This window comes from Propithecus coquereli, unplaced genomic scaffold (assembly GCF_000956105.1).
Source record: "Propithecus coquereli isolate 6110/MARCELLA unplaced genomic scaffold, Pcoq_1.0 Scaffold77, whole genome shotgun sequence".
NCBI lineage: Eukaryota > Metazoa > Chordata > Mammalia > Primates > Indriidae > Propithecus > Propithecus coquereli.
This window is the reverse complement of record NW_012153840.1, coordinates 2,192,126-2,216,291: the sequence shown is the minus strand read 5'-3', so window position 1 is coordinate 2,216,291 and position 24,166 is coordinate 2,192,126. Positions and strand designations below refer to the sequence as shown.

The 24,166-nt window shown below is 48.5% G+C and overlaps 1 protein-coding gene across 1 annotated transcript in view; it reads left to right on the top strand.

The window, feature by feature from the left end:
* FHAD1 (forkhead-associated (FHA) phosphopeptide binding domain 1) overlaps positions 1-24,166 on the top strand; it is a 117,496-nt gene that overhangs the window by 37,020 nt on the left and 56,310 nt on the right. The window contains exons 4-11 of the mRNA XM_012662483.1: positions 2,303-2,406; positions 5,179-5,415; positions 9,238-9,361; positions 12,633-12,763; positions 14,864-14,953; positions 15,936-16,040; positions 21,431-21,538; positions 24,008-24,091. Of these exons, the coding sequence (XP_012517937.1) occupies positions 2,303-2,406; positions 5,179-5,415; positions 9,238-9,361; positions 12,633-12,763; positions 14,864-14,953; positions 15,936-16,040; positions 21,431-21,538; positions 24,008-24,091 (983 nt within the window). The remainder of the gene's footprint in view (positions 1-2,302; positions 2,407-5,178; positions 5,416-9,237; positions 9,362-12,632; positions 12,764-14,863; positions 14,954-15,935; positions 16,041-21,430; positions 21,539-24,007; positions 24,092-24,166) is intronic.

Sequence of the window (24,166 nt, the reverse complement as noted above, 5' to 3'; positions counted from 1 at the left end):
CCCAGTACTGAAGAGGACTGGGCAGGGGTGTGAACACCAGGGACAAGGATCACTGGGGCTGCCGGGGGACCGGCCACCACACGATGCGATGCACAGGTCCGAGTGGACACTCACGAGCTTTGACCGTCACACACACCCACATAGCCCAGCCCCCGTCAAGACACAGGTTGTTACGGCCTCCCCAGAAAGTCCCCTCAGGCCCCTTCCCGGTCAATTCCCAATCCCCTCCCCCGTTTTTTTTCCCCCACGGATTAGGGAATGCTGTTCTAGAATTGCAAATAAATGGAATCATGTCGTATGTGTTCTTTCATGTAAGGCTTTTTCCACTCAGCATAACATTTCTTAGATTCATCGTTTTGTTGTATGTATCATGAGTTTGTTCCTTTTATCATTGAATAATATTCTATGCACATATCACAGGATTTTTTTAATCCATTCTTCCATCGGTGGACACATGGGCTGTTTCTTTTTGCTACTCAGTCACTAATGAGTGGATTTCTCCGCCTGTTTCTCCAGGGCCGTGCTGAACTTGGGCCTCCCTAAGGGGCTTACGTTCTCCCTGGGAAGTGAAGGAAAAGTCCTGTGGCTTTGAGGTCCTCAAATCCACCTGGGCCTCCCACCTCAGCCTCCTACCGGGTATCATCTCGGTTGAGAAGGCGCTGGGATGGCTGTTCCCAAACTTTCACCCCCATTCCCAAGTCGGAGAAGGGCTTCCCTCTTCCCGCAGTGAAGAGTCCCCTGCGTCCGTGCCTTGGAGTATGCTCTATGCTCCAGTCCTCCAGGCTGGCTCTGAATTGAAAAAACCCATTTCTGAGGGTTCTGAGAAAACCTTTTCCTCTCTTAACAAAGCTAGACTCTAACAATAAAATTGTTTTTTCTTCTAGATCAATGCCTTGCTTTAGATTTGAAAAATTCTTTCTGGAAACCCAAAGCCAAGGACTGACTTTTTCTAGGTCAGGGTTTCTCAATCTTGGCTCTGCTGACATTTGGGGCCTGATAATTCTCTGTCGTGGGGGCTGTCCTGTGCATTGCTGAGTGTTCAGCAACGTCCCTGGGTCCTACCCACTGATGCCAAGAGCAATCCTCCCTCCCTCCTCAAGTTGTGATACTCGAGATTGTCCTAGGCATTGCCAGATGTCCCCAGAGGGGCAAAATCGTCCCGGGTCGAGGACTCCTAGGTGGTGTTCACCCTTCTCCTTCCACAGGCAATAAAGCCTCAGCTCCGAAGCTGAATCTTAATGGCAAAGCTCATAGAAGTGGGGAGGGAGAATTACTGAGAATGGAAATTGCATGGGGTGATTTTAAAAAATATTATCCTTATTTACATATATTGTAAATCATAGGATAATAATGGGATCATTTGAACTTAACACTGGCAAACTGCTTTGTAAAATTTAACAACATATCGTGAAGGTCCACACGTTTACTGCATGACGGTTAGGAGCACAGGCTCTGAATCCAACAAACCTGGTTCAAATCTTGAGTCTACCACTTAACAGCTGTGTAACCTTGGGTGCGTACTTGACATCTCTGTGCCGCAGATCCCTCATTCATAAAATATAATGTAAATGCTATGTAAATAGTTGTTATACTGTATTGGTTTGTTTTTGTATTTTTTTTTCCCAAATATTTTCAACCAACAGTTGGTTGAATCCACAAGTGTGTAACACACAGATACGGAAGGCCAAGAGTGTATATTTCTTATTATAAAACACAGTCTCACAGAGCCAGATAGAAAATATTTTAGGCTTTGTGGGCCATATGGTCTGCATTGCAAATATTCAACTCTGCCTCAACAAAAGCAGCCATAGATGGTATATCAATGAATAACCGTGGCTGTGTGCCAATAAAACTTTATTTTTAAAAACAGACGATGGGCCAGATTTGGCCCAAGGGCTGTAGTTTGCCAACCCTCACGCTTCGTTACGCTTGACAGCAGCCCTTTAGGACAGAGACTGTCAGTGTTCCTGAACTGTATTGTGGAAACTGAGGCTTAGAGAGATTAAATGACCTGCCCAAGGTTGCCAGCCCTTCCGCAGCATAGGAAAAAGTCTGGAAAGACATCAGCGTGGGCAACGGCGCGGTCAGCACGGGGGGAGAGGAATGAGGCGGCTCTCTCCCTTTCTAGCACTTCTGTGATGCTTTCATTGCTGTTCGGTGAACATGCACCACTTTGTAATTTTAAAATTACATACAGTGTCAATCTCAGGGGGAAACAAACGTGAAAACTAATCTGAAAATACTCTCCAGAGCCTTCGGGAAACTCAAGTCATCTGTGCTCTCTGTCGACCTTATGCCTTAGTGTGGACCAATGCCGTGGAACTGCCCGACCCGTCAGTGGCCGAGGGAATTCCAGTACCTCCCACGGAGATCTATGTGGACCAGGACCTGGCCCAGCAGGACAAGGTGAGGGGTGTCGGGGGAGGGTGGGGCCACAGCAGCGGGCGGACTGCAAGGGACTTGCCGATGCCTCTTGTTCTCTGTGGCCTAGAAGGGCCCTTTTTCCTGCTTCCAAGAAACCACCTCTTATTCCTAGGACATCGAACCAAAGTTTTATCCCAAATAACAACAATATCCAGCTCCACTGTTTATTGAGCACCTACTGTGTGCTAGACTGTGTCCTGTGCACAGGACATTCATTAGCTCGTTTAATCTTCGATGTCTTCAAAACAGATTTTGTCACCTTCACTTTGCTGATAAGGAAACTGAAGCTCAGAGAGATTGAGTAACTTGCCCAAGGTTGCACAGTGCAAAGGGAAGAACTGAGACTCAAACCCAGGTCGGGTTAACTTCTAAGCTGGTGGTGGAACAGTGGTGGGGAAAACACGTTTCCTAGCAGGAGGAAATGAGAGCTGAGGTCAAAGACAGCAGAACAAACAAGAAAGAGAGACTTGTTAAAGAAACAGAGAGGTTGAGAGAGTGAGACAGGAACTGCGGTCAGAGCAGGTGAATTTAAGTAAACCTGGGAAGGTTGGAGCCAGGTTGATTTCTCCCCACTTAGCCACAGCCCGAAAATTATCCTTAAAGAAACAGTCCAGCAGTATCTTGCTTACTTAAGGATCAGGGCCTGAGCCTGCAGCAGTTCTCAGAATGTGCGGAGCAGAACCATGCAGAGCCACCTGGGGTCTTGTTGCACCCGGGAGAGACATGCCTGGGAATCTGCAGCTTCAGGGTGAAGGTGGTTCTGACGCAGGTGTCCTGAGACCAGACTTTAGGCAACGTTGCAGTAGGGTGAGAAGCCAGGCCTGGGTGCCCTGTCTGGTATCCACTGCTGTGTAACAGCCAGCCCAAGACTTACTGGCTTAAAACGGCAATTTATCATTTTCCACAATTCTATGGGTTCACTTGTCTTCTGGTATCACTCATGCAGCTGAGGTCAGCTGGTGGCTTGGCGGGGGCCAATGGTCTCAGAAGGCCTCAATCCCAGGCACCTCAGCTGGGACGCCTGGAATGGCGAGCCCCCTTCTGCATGTGGTTTTTCATCCTGGGCTTCTCCACAGCAGCCCGGTGGTCCCGGGTTCCCAGGACAGAAGCCGTACAGCCGCGTAAGAACTTGCTGGGAGTCACTCAACATCACTTCCACCACTTTCAGCTGGTCAGAGCAAGTCACAGGGCAGCCTAGATTTAGGGGATGGAGGAAACAGACTCCACCGTTTGACGGCGGAAGCTGCAAAGTATCTGTGGCCATTTTTTAATCCAGCACAGTTGTTAAACTGGAAATACGGTGCAACCACACTTACCATATTTTCTATCTATGAACTCTTTATGCCCTGACTTGCCGGGACTCCTTCAAGTGCACGTGACAATAAACAAATTAGTTTTGGGAGGGGAAAAAGCATTTATTGGCTTATCTTATTGGAAAAATTAAAGGCCTACTAGCTTCAGGCATGGCTGGATCCAGGAGGTTAAATGATACCATCAAAACAACCAATTTCTCCACTGTTTCCCTCACAGTTCCTCTTCCTCTAGCAGGTCTCCAAAAACATGGCCATAGACAAACTCAAGTCTATAAATTTCAAGTTTACAATCTAAAAGGAAGCAGGGATTCTGAATAGGCACCCGGTGAACACGGAGATTTTGGGTGACTCATGCTGGCTGAAGCAGCAGGGCTGCCCAGGAGCTGGAATCTGTCTGAGGCTGTCCCTTGAAATTGTGCCACAAGCACTCATAAGGACCAAAGAAAGACCCTTGGCAGCAGTTGACAATGCCAGAGGGGCTCCCTCATGACCAAAACCCTGTCGTTCCCCGGGTCGGGGAGCTAGAAGGTCGTGAGGCTGATTGGGGGCCCCAGGCCATGAGCTGGCCCAGAAAGTGCCCGTTTCCCTCCTTCCAGCCAACAGGAACTTGCTGGGAGGGCTCGGTTTCCTTCAAAAGTCACTGATCAGATATTCCGTAGCTGCACGTGGAAACACATCCAGGGAATCTTTGTTTTCACTCTTCCTGATGTTTTATTGATGACATCTGATGAGAAGTTCGAGGGATTTTTTTTTTTTCTTTCCTTTTTTGAGAAACTAACCAATTCTTTGGCTGTGGCGCTTTTTCTTTTGAGCGATGGAGGAGTTTATTACACCTGTGGGAACATCCACCAGCCCAGGGTTGTTTACAGTCTGAAGTTTGCAAGAGCCCGTACACAAAAACCATCATTCCTCTCTCATTTATTTTTCATGACCCAGTTACCTGGAGTAAATTTTTATGTGAATAACCGAAAGAGGCAGGAATGCCAGAAGAGAGGAAAGGGAAAAGAAATGTTTCAACATGTATTAAATTTTTAAAGTTAAATAGCCCTGTTATAGTCAGAATGTGGTCGAATAGAATGTCATTTTCCTAATTACCTTTCCTAGGTCCCCAGGCGCTAGACTGAGGCCTGGTAAGTTAACTCCTAAAAACATTATAAATAAACTTCCTGCATGGGATGGTTGTTCTCAATATGAAAGTATGATTGTAGAGAAAGGAAATTTCCGTGGCTTTGGGGTATAAACGTCCATTACAGGGGTCGATATACGACTATGTGATTTTAACCAGGCTCTTCTGTCTCTGAGCTTCCGGGGACAGAGATAGTTTCAAATCTGCCATTTCCCTCCCTGCCTGCGCTTGCCCTCCTACACTAATTTTTCTACCTTTTTTTTTTTTTTTACCTGGACCCACTTCTAGTAAGCCTCCCATCTCATCTCTACCCAGGATGAAATAATCCTGCTGCTGGGGAAAGAGGTGAGCCGCCTCTCCGATTTTGAGATTGAATCCAAGTACAAAGACGCCGTGATAATGAACCTGCAGAGCGAGGTGGCCCAGCTGAGCCAGAAGCTGTTGCAGACCGCCGCCTCCAGGCAGAACGAGCAGGAGATCTCGCAGAAGTTTCAGGTCCTGGATGAAGACATCGGTGCCAAACAGAAAGAGATCAAGAGCTTGAAAAGCCAGGTAGGACTCAGAGCCTTAGAGGTACAACACAGGGTGGCAGCTCTCAGGGAGCCCTGGGGGACCGCTGGGGGCGAGCCACTGAGAGAGTTAGAGGTGGGGTGGTCTGTGTAGCACAGTGGTTAAGAACACAAATCCGCAGGGTTTAGAGACTTGGCAAGTTCCCACTATTAGCATTTAGTAAGCACCAGCTACATGCAAGCACTAGTGCAAAGTACTTTAGTTGCATTAACTTATTTAAACCTCCCAATCTCTGACACATCCATTCTATAGATGAGGAATCTGAGGCAGTCCCAGAGACACCCAGGAACTGGTTACAGCTTGCACAGCACATTAGAGGTGGTGGTGGAATTCGAACTCACGTCTGCCTCCTTGCAAACCCCATTTCTCACCCCACTTCCTGTTTCCCCCCATCGCTGTCGCTTCAGTGGCCACCTGTCACCTGGCTCCAGCGCCAGCCAGAAAGAGCTGTGGGCAGTGAGCTAAGCGGGGAGAAGGAGCCCGCAGTGTTCCAGACACCTCGGCCTTTTACCAAACTCTCCAGGCAGTTCCCGGCTCACTTTGTAGGGAGTTTCATCACACAACTGTGTCCCCCTGGAATTGCTGGATTTGCCAGTCACGATCCCTTCTCTCAATACTAGATCCCAATTCCTTCTTTCCTTTTTTAAAGAACTACTTTAAGATTGGCTGGTGATGTCGATGACGTAAATTATGCCTCAACAAAGTTGATAAAAAGCAACGAGCCGCCGTGACTTCTGGCTTCAGTGCATAATGCCGCTTAAACCATGGTCACGCCTAGGCCTCTGCTCCCTGCATACGGACAGCCTCGCCCTTCTCCACCCCAGCGAGGTGCATGGCTTTAGTCCTGGCAAGGGTGCCCTAGAAAGTGCCTAGGTTAGGCCTGGTGAACCTAGGAGAGTCTTCCAGGGACTGTCAGCTCCATGAGGGCAAGGACTGGGCCCAGGTACCTTCCAGAACTCTAATAGGACAGTGTTTGTTTATTCATCCACTTACTCATTTATTCAAATAAATATTTGTTGAGTGTCCACCAGTGCCATGCCCTGTTCCAGCCTTGGGAAGTCAGCAGGGAGCAAGGCAGACGTGACCCTTGCCTTCCCCAGTTATGTTCTAGTGAGGGACACAGCATAAGCAAGTGCACAGATATATGCTCTAATATTCCAACAGTGACCCTCCCCTTCCGACCTGTTTTTGAAAGAACAATGAAAGCAGCAGGTTTTGTAGAAACCACTACTGCAGGCGGCTGCCTTGACATGCAGCCAACTCATTGATGAGTGTGTTTCTCGCTATCTGAACCCAGTTTTGCAATCAGATGGAGAAATAACCTTTTCGGTAATTCTCCCATTTCAGAGCTCTCCTGAGCAAAGTGACGTGTCTTGTCCAGGTGCGTGGACAGGGACGAGTAATTCTCACGTATCTTTGAGTCTGTGTCCACAGTGATATCTGGAAATTTGTTTTTTCACCAAGAAATGATCTTCATACCATTGTCTCCTCCTCACCTTGATCTTCACTGATAACTGAAAGGGGTGTTTTATAACAAGGCATCTCTGAACTAGAGGGTGCAGTTGGTTTAATCCAAATCACTTCATCTGCTCACATTTTAGTTTCTTAAATATTCTATTGCCAACAGAACATTCAACCGGAAGTATAAGCCACATGGCAGGTTGATTTATTGTTCTGATTAGTTTATACGTTCTCCTGGGTCCCCTGGAAGTGTGTGCGTATTGATTTGCTCTCAAAGATCTTCGATCCGCTAGGGTACCACTAGAAAATGCTCACCTCCGTGCGGGCTGCACTGCCCGTGCTAATCAGCAGCCGAATTATTATCTTGAAGCAATCACTTTTCCTAGCACTATTAACTTTCTTATGATCCAGTGCCCGTTTTATTACATAGTGTAACAGGCATTAAACATCTTGGGAGTTATGCCAATTATAGACAATATGAGTATTTATTTCAGTCGTGAAAGTAACGAGGAGGTGGGAAGACTATTTGGAGTTTTCCTGCAAACTGAAATCCTAAAGCTCTGATACTTTGATTGAAATATTTTATATCTGTCAGACAGCACTGGAGTCTTTGGGAGGCATGTTTTCCCATCCCTTCTGGAAGTTTGTCTCTGTGCTGTGCCTCTGGTATCATACAAACAAAAGCATCAGGCTGAGAAGAGCTAGGAACATTTTTTTTTTTAATTACAAATACCTTTTGTGGGAAAGTTGCATTTTCCCCACGGAGAACAGGAGGAGGAGAAGCAATTTTTTTCATTCAAAGTCTCCAAAGCACAGACATGCAAAAGTATACCCTTGGGGAGGGTGGGGGGCGTTTCGGCCTGTGTCCCTCCCTCTCCTAGCATACACCGCTTCTCCACTGTCTCAGATGCCCCAGGGAAAACGTGAGTGGTGCGTGAAATTAGCCATATAAATTGTGAAACCTTGATGCTTCCATTAAGTCCACTATTGAATCATAATCACAAAATGTTCAGGGACAGGCACCAAGAACAAAGACTATGAGCGCCATCTGGTGGTGAGGTGCACTGTGCACCTGTGCCCACCTTACTTGAGCACCCCTCACCCCATCATTTTTTATGCTATGCCTATGACATGATGCAGCGATTAACGGGGACTCTTGTGTTTCTTCTTAGTAACAATCACACTGGTGTTTAAGTGAGCCTACACAAAGCTTACAAATGCACCCAAACCATTACCAATCTACCTTCCCCAAGACAGGCAAGAGAAGCCCAAACTAAAACACACCGGGGAATAATCATAGCTAATATCTATGTGTCGTGGGCCACACATGGTCTGAGCATTTTTACATATACTAATCAGGGGTCCACAACCGATGGTGAGTTGTATAATTATTTCGTTATATATTACAAGTAATAATAATAGAAATAAAGTGCACAGTAAATGCAATATGCTTGAATCATCCCCCCAACCCCGACCGGTCCGTGGAAAAATTGTCTTCCATGAAAACAATCCCTGGTGCCAAAAAGGTTGGGGACCGCTGTACCAACTTATTAAAGTACCTTCAACAAGTCCATGAGATCAGAACTAGCAACACCGAAGTTACAGAGTGGGAAACGAGATGGAATCGGTGTGTCCCTACGTTCCTGCACCTGCAGTGGCAGAGACAAAACGGGGAGACGGCAGTCTGCTCCCGGGTCCAGGCTTCTGCTGCTGGTTCCTAGAGCCACGTTGTAAGACGGGAAGAACTAGAGCCAGGTAAGTGAAGATTGGATTGGAATCGCAGCTCCACCGCTGACTAGCCGTGCAATCCCACGCAGGCAGCCTCGCCTCTCTCAGTCCCACTTTACTCACTTGCAAAATGGGGACATTCGTGGGTGCACCCTGCGGGGATGCGGCCAGGCTGTGCTGGAGCAGTGTCTGCGAGTGGCCTTTGTAAGTTCGAGAGTGTTCTGTGAGCTATGACCTATTGTTGTTATCACTGACGGAATTAATTTTATAACCTGCCTCCCTCTCTTGAACTCTGCTCTGTATCCAGTCAGTGCTGGGTGACCCGGAGCCCGCAGCTGGTCCGTTCATGGCTGAGAGCCGAGAGGTTGCAGGAACCTACTCAGGAGTCAGGCATCCCCAGAAGAGGCCCATGTTTTGATCACACAGGAAGTGATTGGTGGTCACTGCAGGAACAGGCCTCTCCTGCCCCGTCCACTGATTAAAACTAAAAAGCTTGGCTTACCCCACACCCCAAACAAAGATGAATCAGCACCTTTCTGTCCGACTTGGGAGAAGCACCCGTGTGCCTTGCAGACGTGGGCTGGCCCCCTCTGACTGCGCTGCCTCCTCCCACAGATCAGCGCCCTGCAGAAAGGCTACAGCCAGGTGCTGTGCCACACCCTGTCCGAGCGGAACTCAGAAATCACATCCCTGAAGACCGAGGGCGAGAGCTTAAAGAGGGACAACGCCATCTCGTCGGGTGAGCTCTTTTTGGAGTTGGGCCTAGAGCTTCCACTCCCTCCCCAATGTGTATGGCCATGGCAGACATCACCAATCAACCACTGCACTTGTTATCTGAACCTGGCTGCAGCTCAGAGTTCTCAGCAGCCCTCCAGACAGCTACTGTCATGAATTCGAGTGCATCCTCAGGAGAGGTTTATCTGCCATCCGGTTCCTAGCACAGGGCCTGGCTCAAAGTCAGCCCTCGGTAAATATTGGAGCAAATGCTACCTGTTAGCTAGAAGGCCTGCTGAGCACTGCCTTCACCAGGGACACCCTGGCCCCTGTGTGGCTCAGGCAGTCCCATGAGCCAGTTTGCTGTGGATGCAAACTAGAATGTGGACAAAGTGGGGTTGCCACTTTAAGGCACCCAGAGCTTTACCCAGTTCACCCCAGTGCACCTGGGCCCCGAGTGATCACATTTGGCTAATTGGTTCAATACTGAAGAACTTGGGTGGGGGAGGGGCAGCCGACTCATGGCCCACCCTTGCCGGCACAGCTGTTTCTAGCCTGCATCCACTCATTCATCCACTCCCCACATTTACTGAGCACCTGCTAGGCCCCGGCGCTGTTCTAGGCGGTGGGGAGAGAGCCCCGAGCAAATAGTCGAGGTCCCTGGGCTCACAGGGCTCACATCTGGGAGAGAGTGACAGACAAGAGCAAGTAAATAAACAAGCCAGTTTCAGAGAGACCAGCCCTGCAAAGAAAGCCGGCGGCCTGGTGGCCAAGTGCCTGGGGGGTGAAGTGAAGGGAGGATGCTCAGTGAGTTGGCAAAGGGCAGTCCCTGAGGGGATAGGAAGGGCAATGGGGGGTGTGCTGGGCCGGGGCCGAGTGCACAGGCCCTGAGGCTGGACTCAGCTGCCATGCTGGGGCAGCTGCAGGCCAGGGTGGCTGGGGTCGGGGCCGGACTATGGGGCGGGGGGAGAGGCAGGGCCAGATCACGGGGAGGAGCTGGGATTTTATTCTAAGTGCGATGGGAAGCCACTGTGGTTTTTATAGCAGAAAACTCCATGTTTAGAGACCTGAAGAGGATGGGGCCATTCACAGAGAAAGGGGGAAGGGAGGAAAGCAGGTGCCGGGAGGTACTGCGTCTGGCTGTGCGTGCTGCTCCTGACGCACCCACTGCACAGCAGGACACGTGTCCGCAGCTGTCAGGGCCGAGCCTAGCACTGAGCCAGACACGAATCGCCGGCTGTGTGATCTACGTGCCGTGCCCAGGCCCCAGCAGGGAGGGACGCCCAGGCGCAGCCCAGTGGCCTGCCCGGCTTGAGGAGATGGAGATTGGCCCCATTCGGCACAGCTCGGTTTACAGGCGGAGGCAGGGAAGAGCAGGCTGCACAGAGAGGGAGCCCTGGAGACCACAGAGGGTCCCCCTTAGTCTTCAGCGGAGTCAGGACTGATCAGCGCATGCATATGGGCAAGGAAAGGACCACCCAAAGGTAGCAGAGGGAACAATCTAGAAGTTCATGCAGACCTGAGAGTAGTTCACCTTCCCAACATCCAGAAAGGGGAAACCTTGTAACACACAGGGCAGCTGGTGGGGACTGTAAAAGGGGTGGCCTCAGGCGTGAAGCCAAATTAGGTCTAGAAAGGCCACTCTGGTCCTACCTGACAAGCTTGAAGGCAAGCCCCACAGGGATCCACCTGTTTCCAAGTAACCTAACTGTGCACCAGGACAAAGCTCCTTTTTGTTTTGTTTGTTTATTTGAGACAGAGTCTTGCTCTGTCACCCAGGCTAGAGTGTTGTGGCATCAGCCTAGCTCACAGCAACCTCAAACTCCTGGGCTCAAGCGATCCTCTTGCCTCAGCCTCCTGAGTAGCTGGGACTATGGGTGCAAGCCACCATGCCACGCCCGGCTAATTTTTCTATTTTTAGTAGAGACAGGGTCTTGCTCTTGTTCAGGCTGGTCTCCAACTCCTGACCTAAAGCGATCCTTCCGCCTCAGCCTCCCAGAGTGCTAGGATTATAGGCGTGAGCCACCGTGCCCAGCCACAAAGCTCAGTTTTAAGATGAAATTCTGGATCATGTTGTTCCTTATTCTCCATATTAATACCTTCCTGATTGATACCTACCAATAAAACTGGGATGAATGTTTTTCCAAAAAAGGAATCACATGAGGTAATCTACTAACACTGCGTTTATGCACCCTTCTTCTCACTTTTCCTCAATGTGATAATATATTAATAATATATTAGCTGTCTACTGCTATATAACAAGTTATCTCAAAATTCAGTGGATAAAACAACCAATATTTATTATCTCACCCAGTTTCTGTGGTTCAGGAATTTGGGAATGACTCACTTCTGATTCAGAGTCTCTCATGAGGTTGCAGTTGAGATGTCAGCTGGGTCTGCTGTCGTGTCATCTGAAACCTCAATGGGACCCCCTTCCTGGATGACTCACTCACGGCTGTCGGCTGGAGGCCTCAGTTCCTCACCCCGGGGGCCTCTCCCTAGGGCTGCTTGAGCATCCTCACAACATGGCGTTGGCTTTCCCCAGACTGAGTGATCTAAGAGAGAGCAAAGAAGCCACAGTGTCTTTGATGACTTAGCCTGGGAAGTCGCACCCCACCGCCCCCACAATATCATATTGGTTACACACATTGGCCCTATTCAGAGCAGGAGGGGGCTACACAGGGGCATGAATAGTCAGGGGCAGGAATGATTGGGGCCATTTTGGAAACTGGCTGCCACAAATAATCATAGGTACCAGGTGACACACACTATGTGTTGGCCACTCTACTAGGTTTTTATACATATCCTCTCATTTAACCCTTACGGTAACTCAATAGATACAATGGGAGATTAAGTAACTTGTTCAAGACCCCTGAGCTAATAAGTGGTAGGGACGGGTTACAGACTCAGACAAGTGTGACTCCATCTACTCCAGCTACAGCCTCTAACACGTCCCCTTCTTCCACAAGCCCAACTCCTGGCCTCTCCTGGTCCCTGTGTCTGCTGGGCCTTTGTTCCCCAGGCCCGTGGTGTTGCCTGTCTGAGCTCTGCAGCCCACAAGGACCCCTGCAGGTGGTTCCTGTCCCCAGTAGCATTCACTGGCTTCTCCTTACTCTCACTGAGACACGAAACAAATGATGTTCAGTGGGTATTGGTCTCAGCCCCATTCAAGCCTCCGGGATCCTTGGGGACACCCCCTTCCTCAGTGCCAGGCTTGTCACAAATTGGCTGATAGCGGCAGCGGTGACTGTAATCCTTACTGACTCTTTGACCTCGATGAGTCTTTTTGTTTACAGACATGGTGTCATCTTTGCAAAAAGACATGTTAGCAAGGAATGAGCAAGTTCAACAACTAAAAGAGGAGGTGAACCAACTAAGGAGTCAGAACAAAGAAAAGGATCTCCAGCTGGAAGCCCTTGGCACTGCAGTGAGTGTCTGCGGCCTCCACATCCCTTGTCGCTGATGGGCGAGAAGCAGCTCAAGTCGCGTGTTGCACCCGTTTCATTTACCTTGGGCCCTTACTTTAAACTTTCCTCCCTCCTCTCACACCATGGTGGGGTGAGGCCCGTGCCAAGGGCCTAAGCAGGATCGCTGCTGAGGGGCCGAAACAGGAAATACCCTCCGAGAAAGACTGGAACGGGGGCCAAGTTCTTTGCAGCTTTTCAAAGAGCCGTGTGCATGTGGCTCAGAATAAGCAAGATGTAGATTCAAAGCCAGCAAACGTTTTCTAACACCCATGATAAATTAGTTTGTTTAATCCCAGCCACGAACACACCTCTTGGCATGTATTTCCATGACAATGGAAACGTGATTTTGACTATTTGCAAATTTTACCTTCAGTGCTGTGACTTTAGAATTCTGGTCCTGTAGGATAAGATTGTACAGTGTCTGTGTGATCTCTGTTTCGGTGAATCAAGGTAAAACCTAACAGCTTTCGTCTCAGGTGGCAAATGCCCGATTCACAGCGGCTGCCTGGTCGGTCAGCCAGGCCTGCGTGGGTGCCAAGGCGGGGGTAGGTTTTGAGGGTCCACAGACGAGGCAGCAGAAGTAACATCTGGCGCTGATGACAATGCTCAGTTTGCAGCTGGGGAAAGGCAGGACGGGAGCTTCAGGGTCAGACAGACCAGGGTCCACGCCCAGAGCTGGGTTTTGTTGTAACTGATTTGACCTCCACTTCCTCATCAGTGAAATGGGGATAAAAAATCATCTTCTGAAAAGTGAGAGGCTGATTCTAACTGTGCTCTTCTGCCCCTGCACCTGGGTAGCCGCCTCGCCAAGCCCTCTGCATCTGTTTCTCCGGAGCAGACTGACTTCCTGGATTAAATGTGTGCTCGCTGCTGTGTGTGTGTGTGTGTGTGTGTGTGTGTGTGTGTGTGTGTGTGTGTGTGTGTGTTGGGGGGGGATGGGTACAGCTGATGCTTGGTGGCAGAAATATGGGAACACAGCCCCTGTCTGGTGATTCCACCTCCCGCAGTGCACTGGGATGATTTTCGGCCCCATTTCTCCTTCCCTCGTGACCTTGGAACAGGGCCTGCATCCTCCAGCCTGTGCCTGCCGTTAGCACACGGGCTCCTCACGACCGAGGGATTGCGCGAATGAACGCTTGAAATGCCTGTCTTTCTTTTCTTTCCCAAATTACATATGTCATGTGTGTTAATTTTAGAATAATACATAGATAATACTGGAAAGCAGAATTAAAGAGAGAAGAGAAATGCTACCTACCCCAAGAAATTAATGTCAATACTTTCACACATATTCTTCCAATTTTGTTTCTATATATTACCTAGAAAAAATATATATGGCATACATAGCAACGAATTTAAACTATATTACATTTTTAAAATTTTAAATAATTACTATTTACCCACGTTAATCAATAAAAGTTTTTATCATTGGTCATAAAAGCTACAGAATATTTTCCTGCATACACACGATGTTATAAAGCAGTCTCCAGTCATCGGACATTTTTCTGCACTCTTGCTGATAACACTGTAAAGAACGTCCTTGGACCTGCAAATTCCCTGACCTGTCCCGTCATGGTCCTTGGGATACGTTCCTGAAGTGGAACTCCTGGGTCAAAAAAGAGGCACATCTTTATGTTCTAGGTGCCTGCTGCTGCCAAACTGTGCGTTTCATTCCCGTGACCAGGGCAGCTGGGGCTCCGAGGAGTAAATTGCATGAAACGCTAAGAGCCGTCCGAGCTCACCAGTGCCCCCTCTGAGGGCATCAGTGGATGTTCTTAAACCAGACTCTCCCATGCCGGAGCTTTCTTGTGGTTTAGATCGCTGGCTTTCGAAGGTGAAATGCGATCTCTATTCCTCAGGTCTCATGGGAGAGGCAACCTGGGGATGACTCATGCAGGAGCCCATGTGCCCGTCAGACACGGCAGTCCTGCCTTTGGGACCTGGGTGTGTGACTGGACGGGAGCAGCAGGCAGGACATGCTCTGGGGCTAACACGGGGCCTTGGAACCGTCCAGACAACCCCATGTGGCCATGCGGCCCCTTTCCTTGTCCTTTCCTCCGCAGTGCTCAGCGCTGAAGGAGGAGCTAAGAAAGGAGGAAGCACACAAGGAACACAGAGACGCCGAAGAGAAAGAGTTGAAACTCTGCAAAACTGTGAGTCGAGCTTCCTCACTGTAGGTGCCACCAGAAAAACTACACTTTGACCTTCAGAGTCTCGGTGGGATCCTTGGTCCATCACAAAGCATGAAGCCCTGGGGCCTGTGTCCGTTTGTTTTTAATGTAGTCTCATAATTCCTTGGTTTGCTGCCCTGGGCCCCCAGGGAGAGATGGGCAAAAAGACCATGGAAAACACGCTCCAGAGTCCTCTGGGCAGTTGGCTCTCGCGCCCTCATGGGCTGGCACAGGGAGGAGGGTCCCCGCCCCGGACCTGTGATTCCCAGAATTATGTTCCACTGTCAGAAGTTTTTCACAGCCATGGGCACTGTTGTTGACACAAACTTCTTCCTTCAGTATTTTTATTTAAACACATCAATTTGACACCAAGGAATAAAAACAAAACAAAAAAGTTATCATTTGCCTGATATAGAAGGTGACCATAAAAATAAATACAATGAAAATAGGGCCATTAAAATTAGGCAGGGTACGGTGGCTCACACCTATAATCCCAGCACTTTGGGAGGCCGAGGCAGGAGGATCACATGAGCCCAGGAGTTCAAGACCAGCCTGGACAACACAACAAGACCCTGTCTCTAAAAAAAAAAGAAAAAAATTAGCCAGGCATGGTGGTGCACACCTGTAGTCCCAGCTACTGGGGAGGCTAAGGCAGGAGGATCATTTGAGGCCAGAAGTTTGAGGTTGCTGTGAGCTATGATGACACCACTGTGCTCTAGCCAGGGCAAGAGAGCGAGACGCTTGTCTCTACAAAAAAAAAATTAGTTAAAAAAAAACAGATTATTTTTACCTTGATCTGTTAAGGTTGATTAAATAAATAAGCAAATAAACAAGCTAACACCAGACGAGGTTTCCACCTTAATGAACGGGACGAAGGGGTTCTAAGGGCTCAGACCTTTGAGAGCAGAAGGCAGCTCCTGCTGCCATCAGGGAAGTTGACTCCTCTGTTGTTGAAATTTTTCAGCAAATACAAGACATGGAGAAAGAAATGAAAAGGCTTCGGGAGGAGCTGAGGAAGAGCTGTACTGAGCAATGCATGATCTCCAAGACCCTGCGAGAAAAGAGTAAGGTACGCAGGCAAGGATGGTTCAGTCCAATGGTCAGGTGCTACCCGCCCCCACACTACCCCCAATCATCAGCGTTAATCCTCAGAAGGACCCCGTGTAGTCGATGCTGGTATCAGCCCCTCTCACCCTGGGGAAAACTGAGGTTCACAGAGGGAAAGGAAGGGACCGAAGTTCACTAAGATAAAGTAGTTGTGGCAGGATTTGAACCCAGGTGAGTCTGACTCCAAGTTCCATGAGTAACCACTACTCACACTGCCTTCTAACACTGTCCCTTGCTTTTTCGTAATGAGACCCACCCACCTACCTCCAGATCCCAGAGGGTTTAATGTTGCTTGATTATTTTAATGTCCCTTCTCATCACAGGAAAAAATCTTTAGTTGCATACTCAAGACATATGCTATCCATCACAGTAGCCATAGCCACACATGGCTATTTAAATTTAAATTCATTAAAAGTAAATAAAAAAGGCTGGGCACGGCGGCTCACACCTGTAACCCTAGCACTCTGGGAGGCTGAGGCTGGAGGATCACTTGAGCTCAGGAGTTCAAGACCAGCCTGAGCAAGAGCAAGACCCCATTTCTACAAAAAATAGAAAAATTATCCAGGCGTCATAGCACACACCTGTAGTCCCAGTTACTTGGGAGGTTGAGGCAGGAGGATCACTTGAGCCCTGGAGTTGGAGTGAGCTATGATGACACCACCACACTGTAGTCGGGGTGACAGAGCAAGACTCTGTCTCAAAAAAAAAGTAAATAAAACAAAATTTAGCTCCTCACTTGCACTAGCCACATCCCAAGTGCTCAATACCCACTTGTGGCTCGTGGCTACTGACAGTACAGATACAGAATGTTCCCATCACCACAGAAAGTTCTGTTATTTTAAACCAGTGGTGGCCTCTTTTGGCAATATAACCAATTGAAGAGTTGTGCAAAGTATACTTCTGGATCACACATATTTTTAAATTTTCTAAACTGAAAATATCTTTAAGGGTCCTGAGCAGTGTGGCCACAATCTATACTCTTTCAACTTGAATCATCTACTTTATTTGATGAGAAGACCATTGTCATTGAGAAAACTAAGAATATTTTAAGAGAAAATCTAAAAGGCAAGGGAATTCTACCTGAGGGGAATTGCTCCAGGTTGATCTGAGAAGTAAAAGCAAATGATCCAGTATTTTCTCCAGTTTTTACTTAATATGAATGTCAGACTAGTCACCAGAAGCTAAAACTGGTAAAACTTCACAAGCTAAAATACAAACTAGACGAGAAGCTGCCTGAAAAATCATGTCTCATTGACAATATTGAAGCCTGCCAAAGTTGACCAGACATAAGTAGACTTGGAGAAATAATTAAAACCAACAGTTAAAACCACACAAACTAAAATTTGAGAGAAAAAAATCAAATATTCTTGAAAAAGTTTAGATGTACGGAATATAATCTGGGAAAAAAATGAACTTAGCAAAAATGAGGGACACAAAGCACACAATGACAGAGGTGTGATTGCTAAATATTTGGTAGGGACAAGAAAAACGTATAGATGAATCAAGTAATAATTGTACAATTTATCTAAGAAAGAATTGATCCAGATAAAAATAAGCTTAGAAGAATAAAAATTAAAATGTAAACCTGTGGAAATCTGTTAAACCATTGGCTTAATGAGCTTCACTATGGAAAATACCTTCTCAATGAAAATGAATTTACTTGGGTATATTTTTCTTTCAAACAGTTGTAGTCATGAACATGGAATCAAACTGCTCCCTGGGCTATGAATTTTCCTCTAAGCAAGGCTTTTGCTGCATTCCACAAGTTTTAGTATGCGGTATTTTCATTATTATTAAGATCGAAATATTTTCCAAATCCCATTTTGATTTCTTCTTTGATCCATAGGTTATTATGAAGTTATTTCCTAACTTCTAAATATATGAGGATTTTCTGGTTATCTTTTGGCTGTTGATTTCTTGCTTAATTACACTGTGGTCAGAGATCATCCTCCGTGTGATTTCAATCTTTTTATATTAATTGAGACTTGTTTTATGACCTGCATGTGGTCGATTGTGGTTCCACATGTCTACTTGAAAAAAATATGCCTTCTGCAGCCACTGGGAACAAGTGACTTAATCAAGTTCGCAGATGGTGTTCAGAACTCAAATGCTCTTAGTGATTGTTTTGTTTCGTCTGTGTGTTTTGCCAGTCATCGAGAGAGGTATGTTGTTTAAATATCCCGTCATGGTGTGGCTTTGTCTATTTCTTTTTTTAGTATTTTTACTTTATATATTTCGAGGCTATGTTAGTAGGTGCATATATAGTTATAATTTTATTACTTCCTGTTGAACCAAATCTTTGACCATCGCAAGATATTCCTTTTCATCTCTGGAGGGGTTTTTCTCTTAAAGTCTACTTTGTCATGAAGAAAGCTCCATGAGCTACACTGGCTTTCTTTTGATTAGAGTCTTCATAGTATGTCTTTTTCATACTTTTCTGTCAATCTTCCTTTAAGTTTATATCTGTTGTTAAACAGCACGTAGTTCCTATACAATCCAGTTTGACAATCTTTGTCTTTCCGTCCATTTATATACAACGTGACTGCTGGTATGTTGGGGGTTGAATTTAACTTCTTGCTCACTGCCAGTCGTACCGCCTGTGCAGTATTTCTTTTCCTCTCCATTCTTGCCTTCTTTCAGCTGATAGTGTTTGTCATTCCATTTTTTCCGCATATTAGCTTGGAAATTTTTCACTGTTTTACTCCTTTTTTAGTAATAGTAAGACAACTTGCGTGAAAAGCTCCAAGTTAAACAACAACAACAAAAAAGACAATCACATGCAGTCATGACTTACCAAAACCCAGCGTTTATTGAGTTTTCCACTCTTCTATTAATACTATTCTTTTAGTTATTATCCTAAAGATTACCATGTACGTTTCCACCTCAGCAAAATCCAGTATTTATTGCTAATTTTGACCTCCTCCTTGATGATACGGTGACCTCAGACACTGACACGCTAACTTCACTTACCCCCTCCAGACTTATATGTTACTATTGTCATTTCCTAAACTTCTCTGTACGTTTGAAACCCCAAGTGACAGTATTTTTATACAGTTGATATCCATGTGCACACATGACTGTTGTGTTTTTTTCTACATCTCTGATCGTCCCTCTGGGATCGTTTTTCCTCTGCCTAAAGAACATCCTTCAGTGTGGCTCTGCTGGTGACAGATTCTCTCGGGGGGGGGGGGGGGTGTGCATGTGTGTGTCTGAAAATATCAATATTTAACTTCATTCTTCAAACATTTTGACTTAGTATTGAATTCTACTTGGCAATTATTTTATTTCAGCACATTATAGACAGCATTAAGTATGTAATTCTATTGTCTTTCAGTTCAAATTGTTTCTATTTAGAGGTAAGCTATAAGCCTGACCATTGCACTGGTGTGTAATGTCTTTTTTTTTTTCCGGATGTTTTTAAAATTTTTCTGTTCCTTTGATTTCCAGCAATTTTATTATGCTTCATCTAGGTGTGGGTTTATTTTTCTTGTTTGGAGTTCATACGGGCTTCTTGATTCTTTGGCTTGGTGTTTTTCACTGGTTTCAGAGCTTGGGCTATATAGTGCCCTAGACAGTGGGAGCTACTGAAGGCTTTTGAATAGGGGCATATGTGATTAGGTTCGTTACTACTGATAATGGTGACAATGATAGCTGCAGTTTTTCATGGACTAGGCATTATGTCAAACATTTAATCTCTTTTCATCTTTACAACAACTCTATGATCTAGAAATTATTATGCCCATTTTACAGATGAGGGAATCAGGGTTCAGAGTAAAGTAACCAGCCTGAAGCCACAGTCAGTAAGTGGCAAAGCCAAGATGGAAAGCAACGTTTGTCTGACTCTAGTGACTGTGGATGGCCACTAGCCACATGTGACTATTTAGGTGAAATTCAATAAAATTTAAAATTCAGTTCCTTGGTCACACAGGTGTGGCCAGTGGCTTCCCTGTTAGACAGCAGGGGTGCAGGGCATCTGATCACTGCACAGAGTCCTGCGGGACGGTGCCGCCCCTCAGCTCGGTACCTCTCACGGGACTGCGAAGGGTGTACTGGAAGGAGGTGAATTGGAGGCGAGGAGGCCGGTTATCCCAGCCAGAGGCTCCCGGTGCCTGGCCTGAGGCCGCGCATAGGGTGGCACTGAGTAAGTCTCTGGATGGGTGCCAAGGGCCTGCTGGATGGCAGCGACTTGAGGAACAGAACTAACAGGCTTCGGGAACAGGCAGGCCATTCAGTGACACGAGGAGCAAAGAACAAAGTCCTGGCACAGGCTCTGCCTTTGCAGCATGGAAAACGTCAGCGAAGTAGAAGCCGGGCGTGCGTAGACCTGGGAGGGCTGTGCAGTGAGGAAGCGAGGCCCAGGGAGCTGAGCGGATCTTCCCAGGGAAACCAGCTAGCTGGAGCCTCTCCGTAAGTTGCCTGATGAAGTGCTGGCACCGTCCTGCTCAGAAGAAAGCTCCGAAGGTGTTCTTTTATCACCTCTGTGTGACCCTTCCTGTGAAGTTGTCTCAGCACAAAATCCTCTCACTCCGGAGAGTTTGCCTCATTTCCTGCTAGTGGCTGAGCCCTGGCCCAGCAGGTGCTCAAAACATGTTTATTGTTCAAAAACGAATTGAGCCGCCGCAGGGTCTTGTAACGGCCAGCAGAGGGTAGCATCGATCACGCCCAAGCGCACCTTGAGTTGTCGGTCCTCCAGGCAAGGGTGGTGAATGGCAGTACCCCCACCCCCAACCCCCGCTTTAAACGTCTTTTGTAGGCTGCAATTCTTTAATAGCCATTGCTTATCAAGCCTCCCAGAGCGGTAAGCATGTTAAAAGTGGCAACGACAAATAGTTTCGATTAAAACCCAATAGTAACATTTACCAAGTACCCATGAAGGGCCAGTTACTTACAGTATTAGAATGATGCTGCGTGGTGGCCCTTCCCACCCACCTTTTACAGGTTCCAACAGTACCTAACACACTTAGAGAGCCCTCACGGAGTGCTGGCACTATCCCGGGCATGTTTTGTCCCCACAGTAACTCTTCGAGGAGGGTAATAGTATCGTCGTCCCATTTGACAGATGAGGACGTTGAGTCACCGAGCAGTGAAATGACTTTCCCAAGGTCATCCAGCTTGTTAGGGACTGAGCTGGGAGCGGAGCGCAGGGTGCAGAACCTGGCCTTTCCCCCAAGGGACGGCGCCTCACGATCCCACCTCCACCCTGTGTGTGCACGCCTGTGACCGCTGCCACATGGGCTGCAGCTGTCCCTGCCCACTGGGACCTCCCCACGGCCATTAGACCTCCTAGAGGGATTTCCCCGAGTGCATTATGATCACATTAGCAGCAAGCACATGCTTTCATCATCATTTCAGGTTGAAGAGAAGCTTCAGAAGGATTCCAGAAGGAAATTGCTTCAGCTGCAAGAAATGGGGAACAGAGAGAGCCTTATTAAAGTCAATTTGGAAAGGGCAGTAGGTCAGGTAGGCATGTCCCAGAGCCCCCCTCACTGGTCCACGTTCCCTAGTGACTCTCTGCCCCCAAGCGGCAGCCGGAGGGAGGATAGCGTGGTGTCATTCTCCTGTTGATCTCCTGGGCCGAGGCTTTCTGCGGCTTCTCGTCCCAGTGGACGTCACTAAAGAGGTTTCTCCTTCCAGGAAGCTTCCCACCCTAATGGTGCGCCCTGACCTAAGGCCCTGACCAGGCAGCCAATCTTGGCTCAGTGCCTGCCCCAGTTAACCAGGTCCCATGACCCCTATGGTGTTCCTAGTACTTTCTCCCTAACATTTTTTGTCCTCACATTTGCCACAATCTTTCTTCCCTTGGGCCCCTGCAGATGTCACAGTTACTGTCTATAAGGAAGTGTCACTTTTCTTAATAAGGTAAAACCCCATGGTGTCTAAAGTGCGTGCTCAGTGGAGAATTCCTGGCAGGGCTGTGAGCCACTGTGACCCAGCTGGTCCGGAGGTGCCATTTCTCGGAAGCTCTGGCCCGGGACCGCCCAGTGGCCCTTCCTGTTACACGTGGCACAGTCGCAAGGGCCAGAACGTGCAGGCGAGATTCTCCCAAAGGCTAAGCGAGAGCAGACAAGGAACCAGGCGGGAGGGCACGACCTTCCAGAATACGGCCGCCAAGGGCAGCCCACGCTGGACTCCTGCACGAGGGCCCCTCTCCTGGCAACCACAGCTCCAGGGGAGCCACGACGTTTTGCATGTGTGTGTGTGATTGTCCTCTACTTCTGGGAGGGAGGGTCCACCACGTCACTCATCAGATTCTCAAAAGGGTCTGTGAACCACCAGAAAAGGTTAAGAGCACGATCCCCAAAGGATCCCTCTACAGCACCCAGCCCGGCTCCCAAAGCCCTTCCGTGTGCTACCACCGAGCCTTAACCAGGCGGTGTGACCGGGGTTTTGTCCTCTCATACTGAAACTCAAATGTCCACCACCGTCACCCCCAGTGTCATTTCTCCTGCAGGGTGCCAGCCCCTTAGCAAGGGCAGAGAGCCTGCCAGTGTGGGTCTCTCCACACTCATCGTCCCTGCATTCCGCACCCCCTAACACACACTGGATTTGAGGGTCTGCCCTGTGTCCTTTGCCTAAGAGCTGGGGTCCTCGTTACAGCTCTGAGCAGAGGTCATCCAGGAGGACCCCCAGAGGCAATGAGACTCCTCCAGGTCTAGGCACAAGAGGAAAAGGACAAGCCCTGTCTCTGCCACCCAGGGCCTTCCGACCCCTGTACCTCCAAAGCCAACGAGCCTGTCACTCTGCCCTTCCCAGGAGAGTGACTTCAGGACCGAGGCTATGGTCCAGGAGGACCTGTCCCTTTACCAGGGGCAGTCATGCCTACAGAGAGCCTCTGGTGGCAGCGGGACCATCAGTCGCAGGGCTTCCTCTGCCCAGCCAATTCCATGGGTGAGGTGGGACCCTCCCCATGGCCATGAAACCAGAGGGTGGCTTGGAGTGTCTCACATCACCTCGTCTGCTCCAGGCAGGGTGACTGCAGAGCTGTCCTTAGGACATCCAGCATCAGAACTCCCCCATGTGCAGTGAACTCCTGTGAACCCCCTTGTCTCCCAAGTTGACTCAGTGGCGCTTTTGGTCCCTTCAGGGTTCTGCTTCAGAGTCTTTACTGACCACATTTGCCGGTGGACCAAAGGCCCAGGCCAAGGGCTGCCATATTGGTAAATTCCCAGAGAAAGTTGGGCTCCTTTGCCTCTAACTTCTGATGGAATCCAGGACACCTTGGACTTGTAACTCCGCGAGCCCTGGCTAAGTGTAGCTGCTGTTTCGTCAGCTTTAACCTGGAAACACCAGCACCCAGGAGGTGCCCAGTGAAAGCTGCTTGAGCTGAAGCAGAGAACCCTGACTTTCCCGATGCTTCTGTGTGCGAGCATCCAGCCAACATCTGTTGAGTGCCTCTCTGTGCCAGGCACTGTGCTGGGCTCCAGGCATACAGAGGTGATGTGACGGGCACGGTCTTCAGGACGCTTATGGGCCAGGCACAAAGTGGCAAAAGGAGAGCGTTCTCTCTCCCCAGGCTCCCTTGCTGACTGCATAATTTACTTGCGCCGACAGCCTCAATATTTATCTCACAGTCTGGTGCCGACTTAGCAATTACAGAAGAGCGCTCTGGGCCCCAGACTTCCCACTGGATAATTGGCAGCAAGTGGCTCTTCCAAGGGTTTGCGACATGTGCGTGCACTGACCACAGGCCTCGCCGGGTCAGGCAGGCCCGCCTCAGAAGTAATTAAAGCCGCTGTTCTCTTTTCTTCTGCCTTGTTTCACTTCTGCCACTTCCAGCGAGTGGTGACGGTTCTGATGACACAGTGATCGCTCAGGCGTGCAGTGCAGACCCTCCTGGTGGGGCCCCCGCACCCTGAGAGGGCAGCGCCGCCCCCCGCCTGCCAGCTCCCACCGCCCTCGCTGACACTGTGCCCTCCCTTTGTGCCGCAGCTGGAGCACTTCAGAAGCCAGGTGATCAAGGCCACCTACGGACGGGCGAAGCTGACCCAGGACAAGCCCATCACCGACCAGCAGGTTAGTCTGTCGTTCGTGCTCGTGGATCCTCCACTTTCCTCTTCTTCAGGGATCGGATTCCAGCCCCTGGGAGCA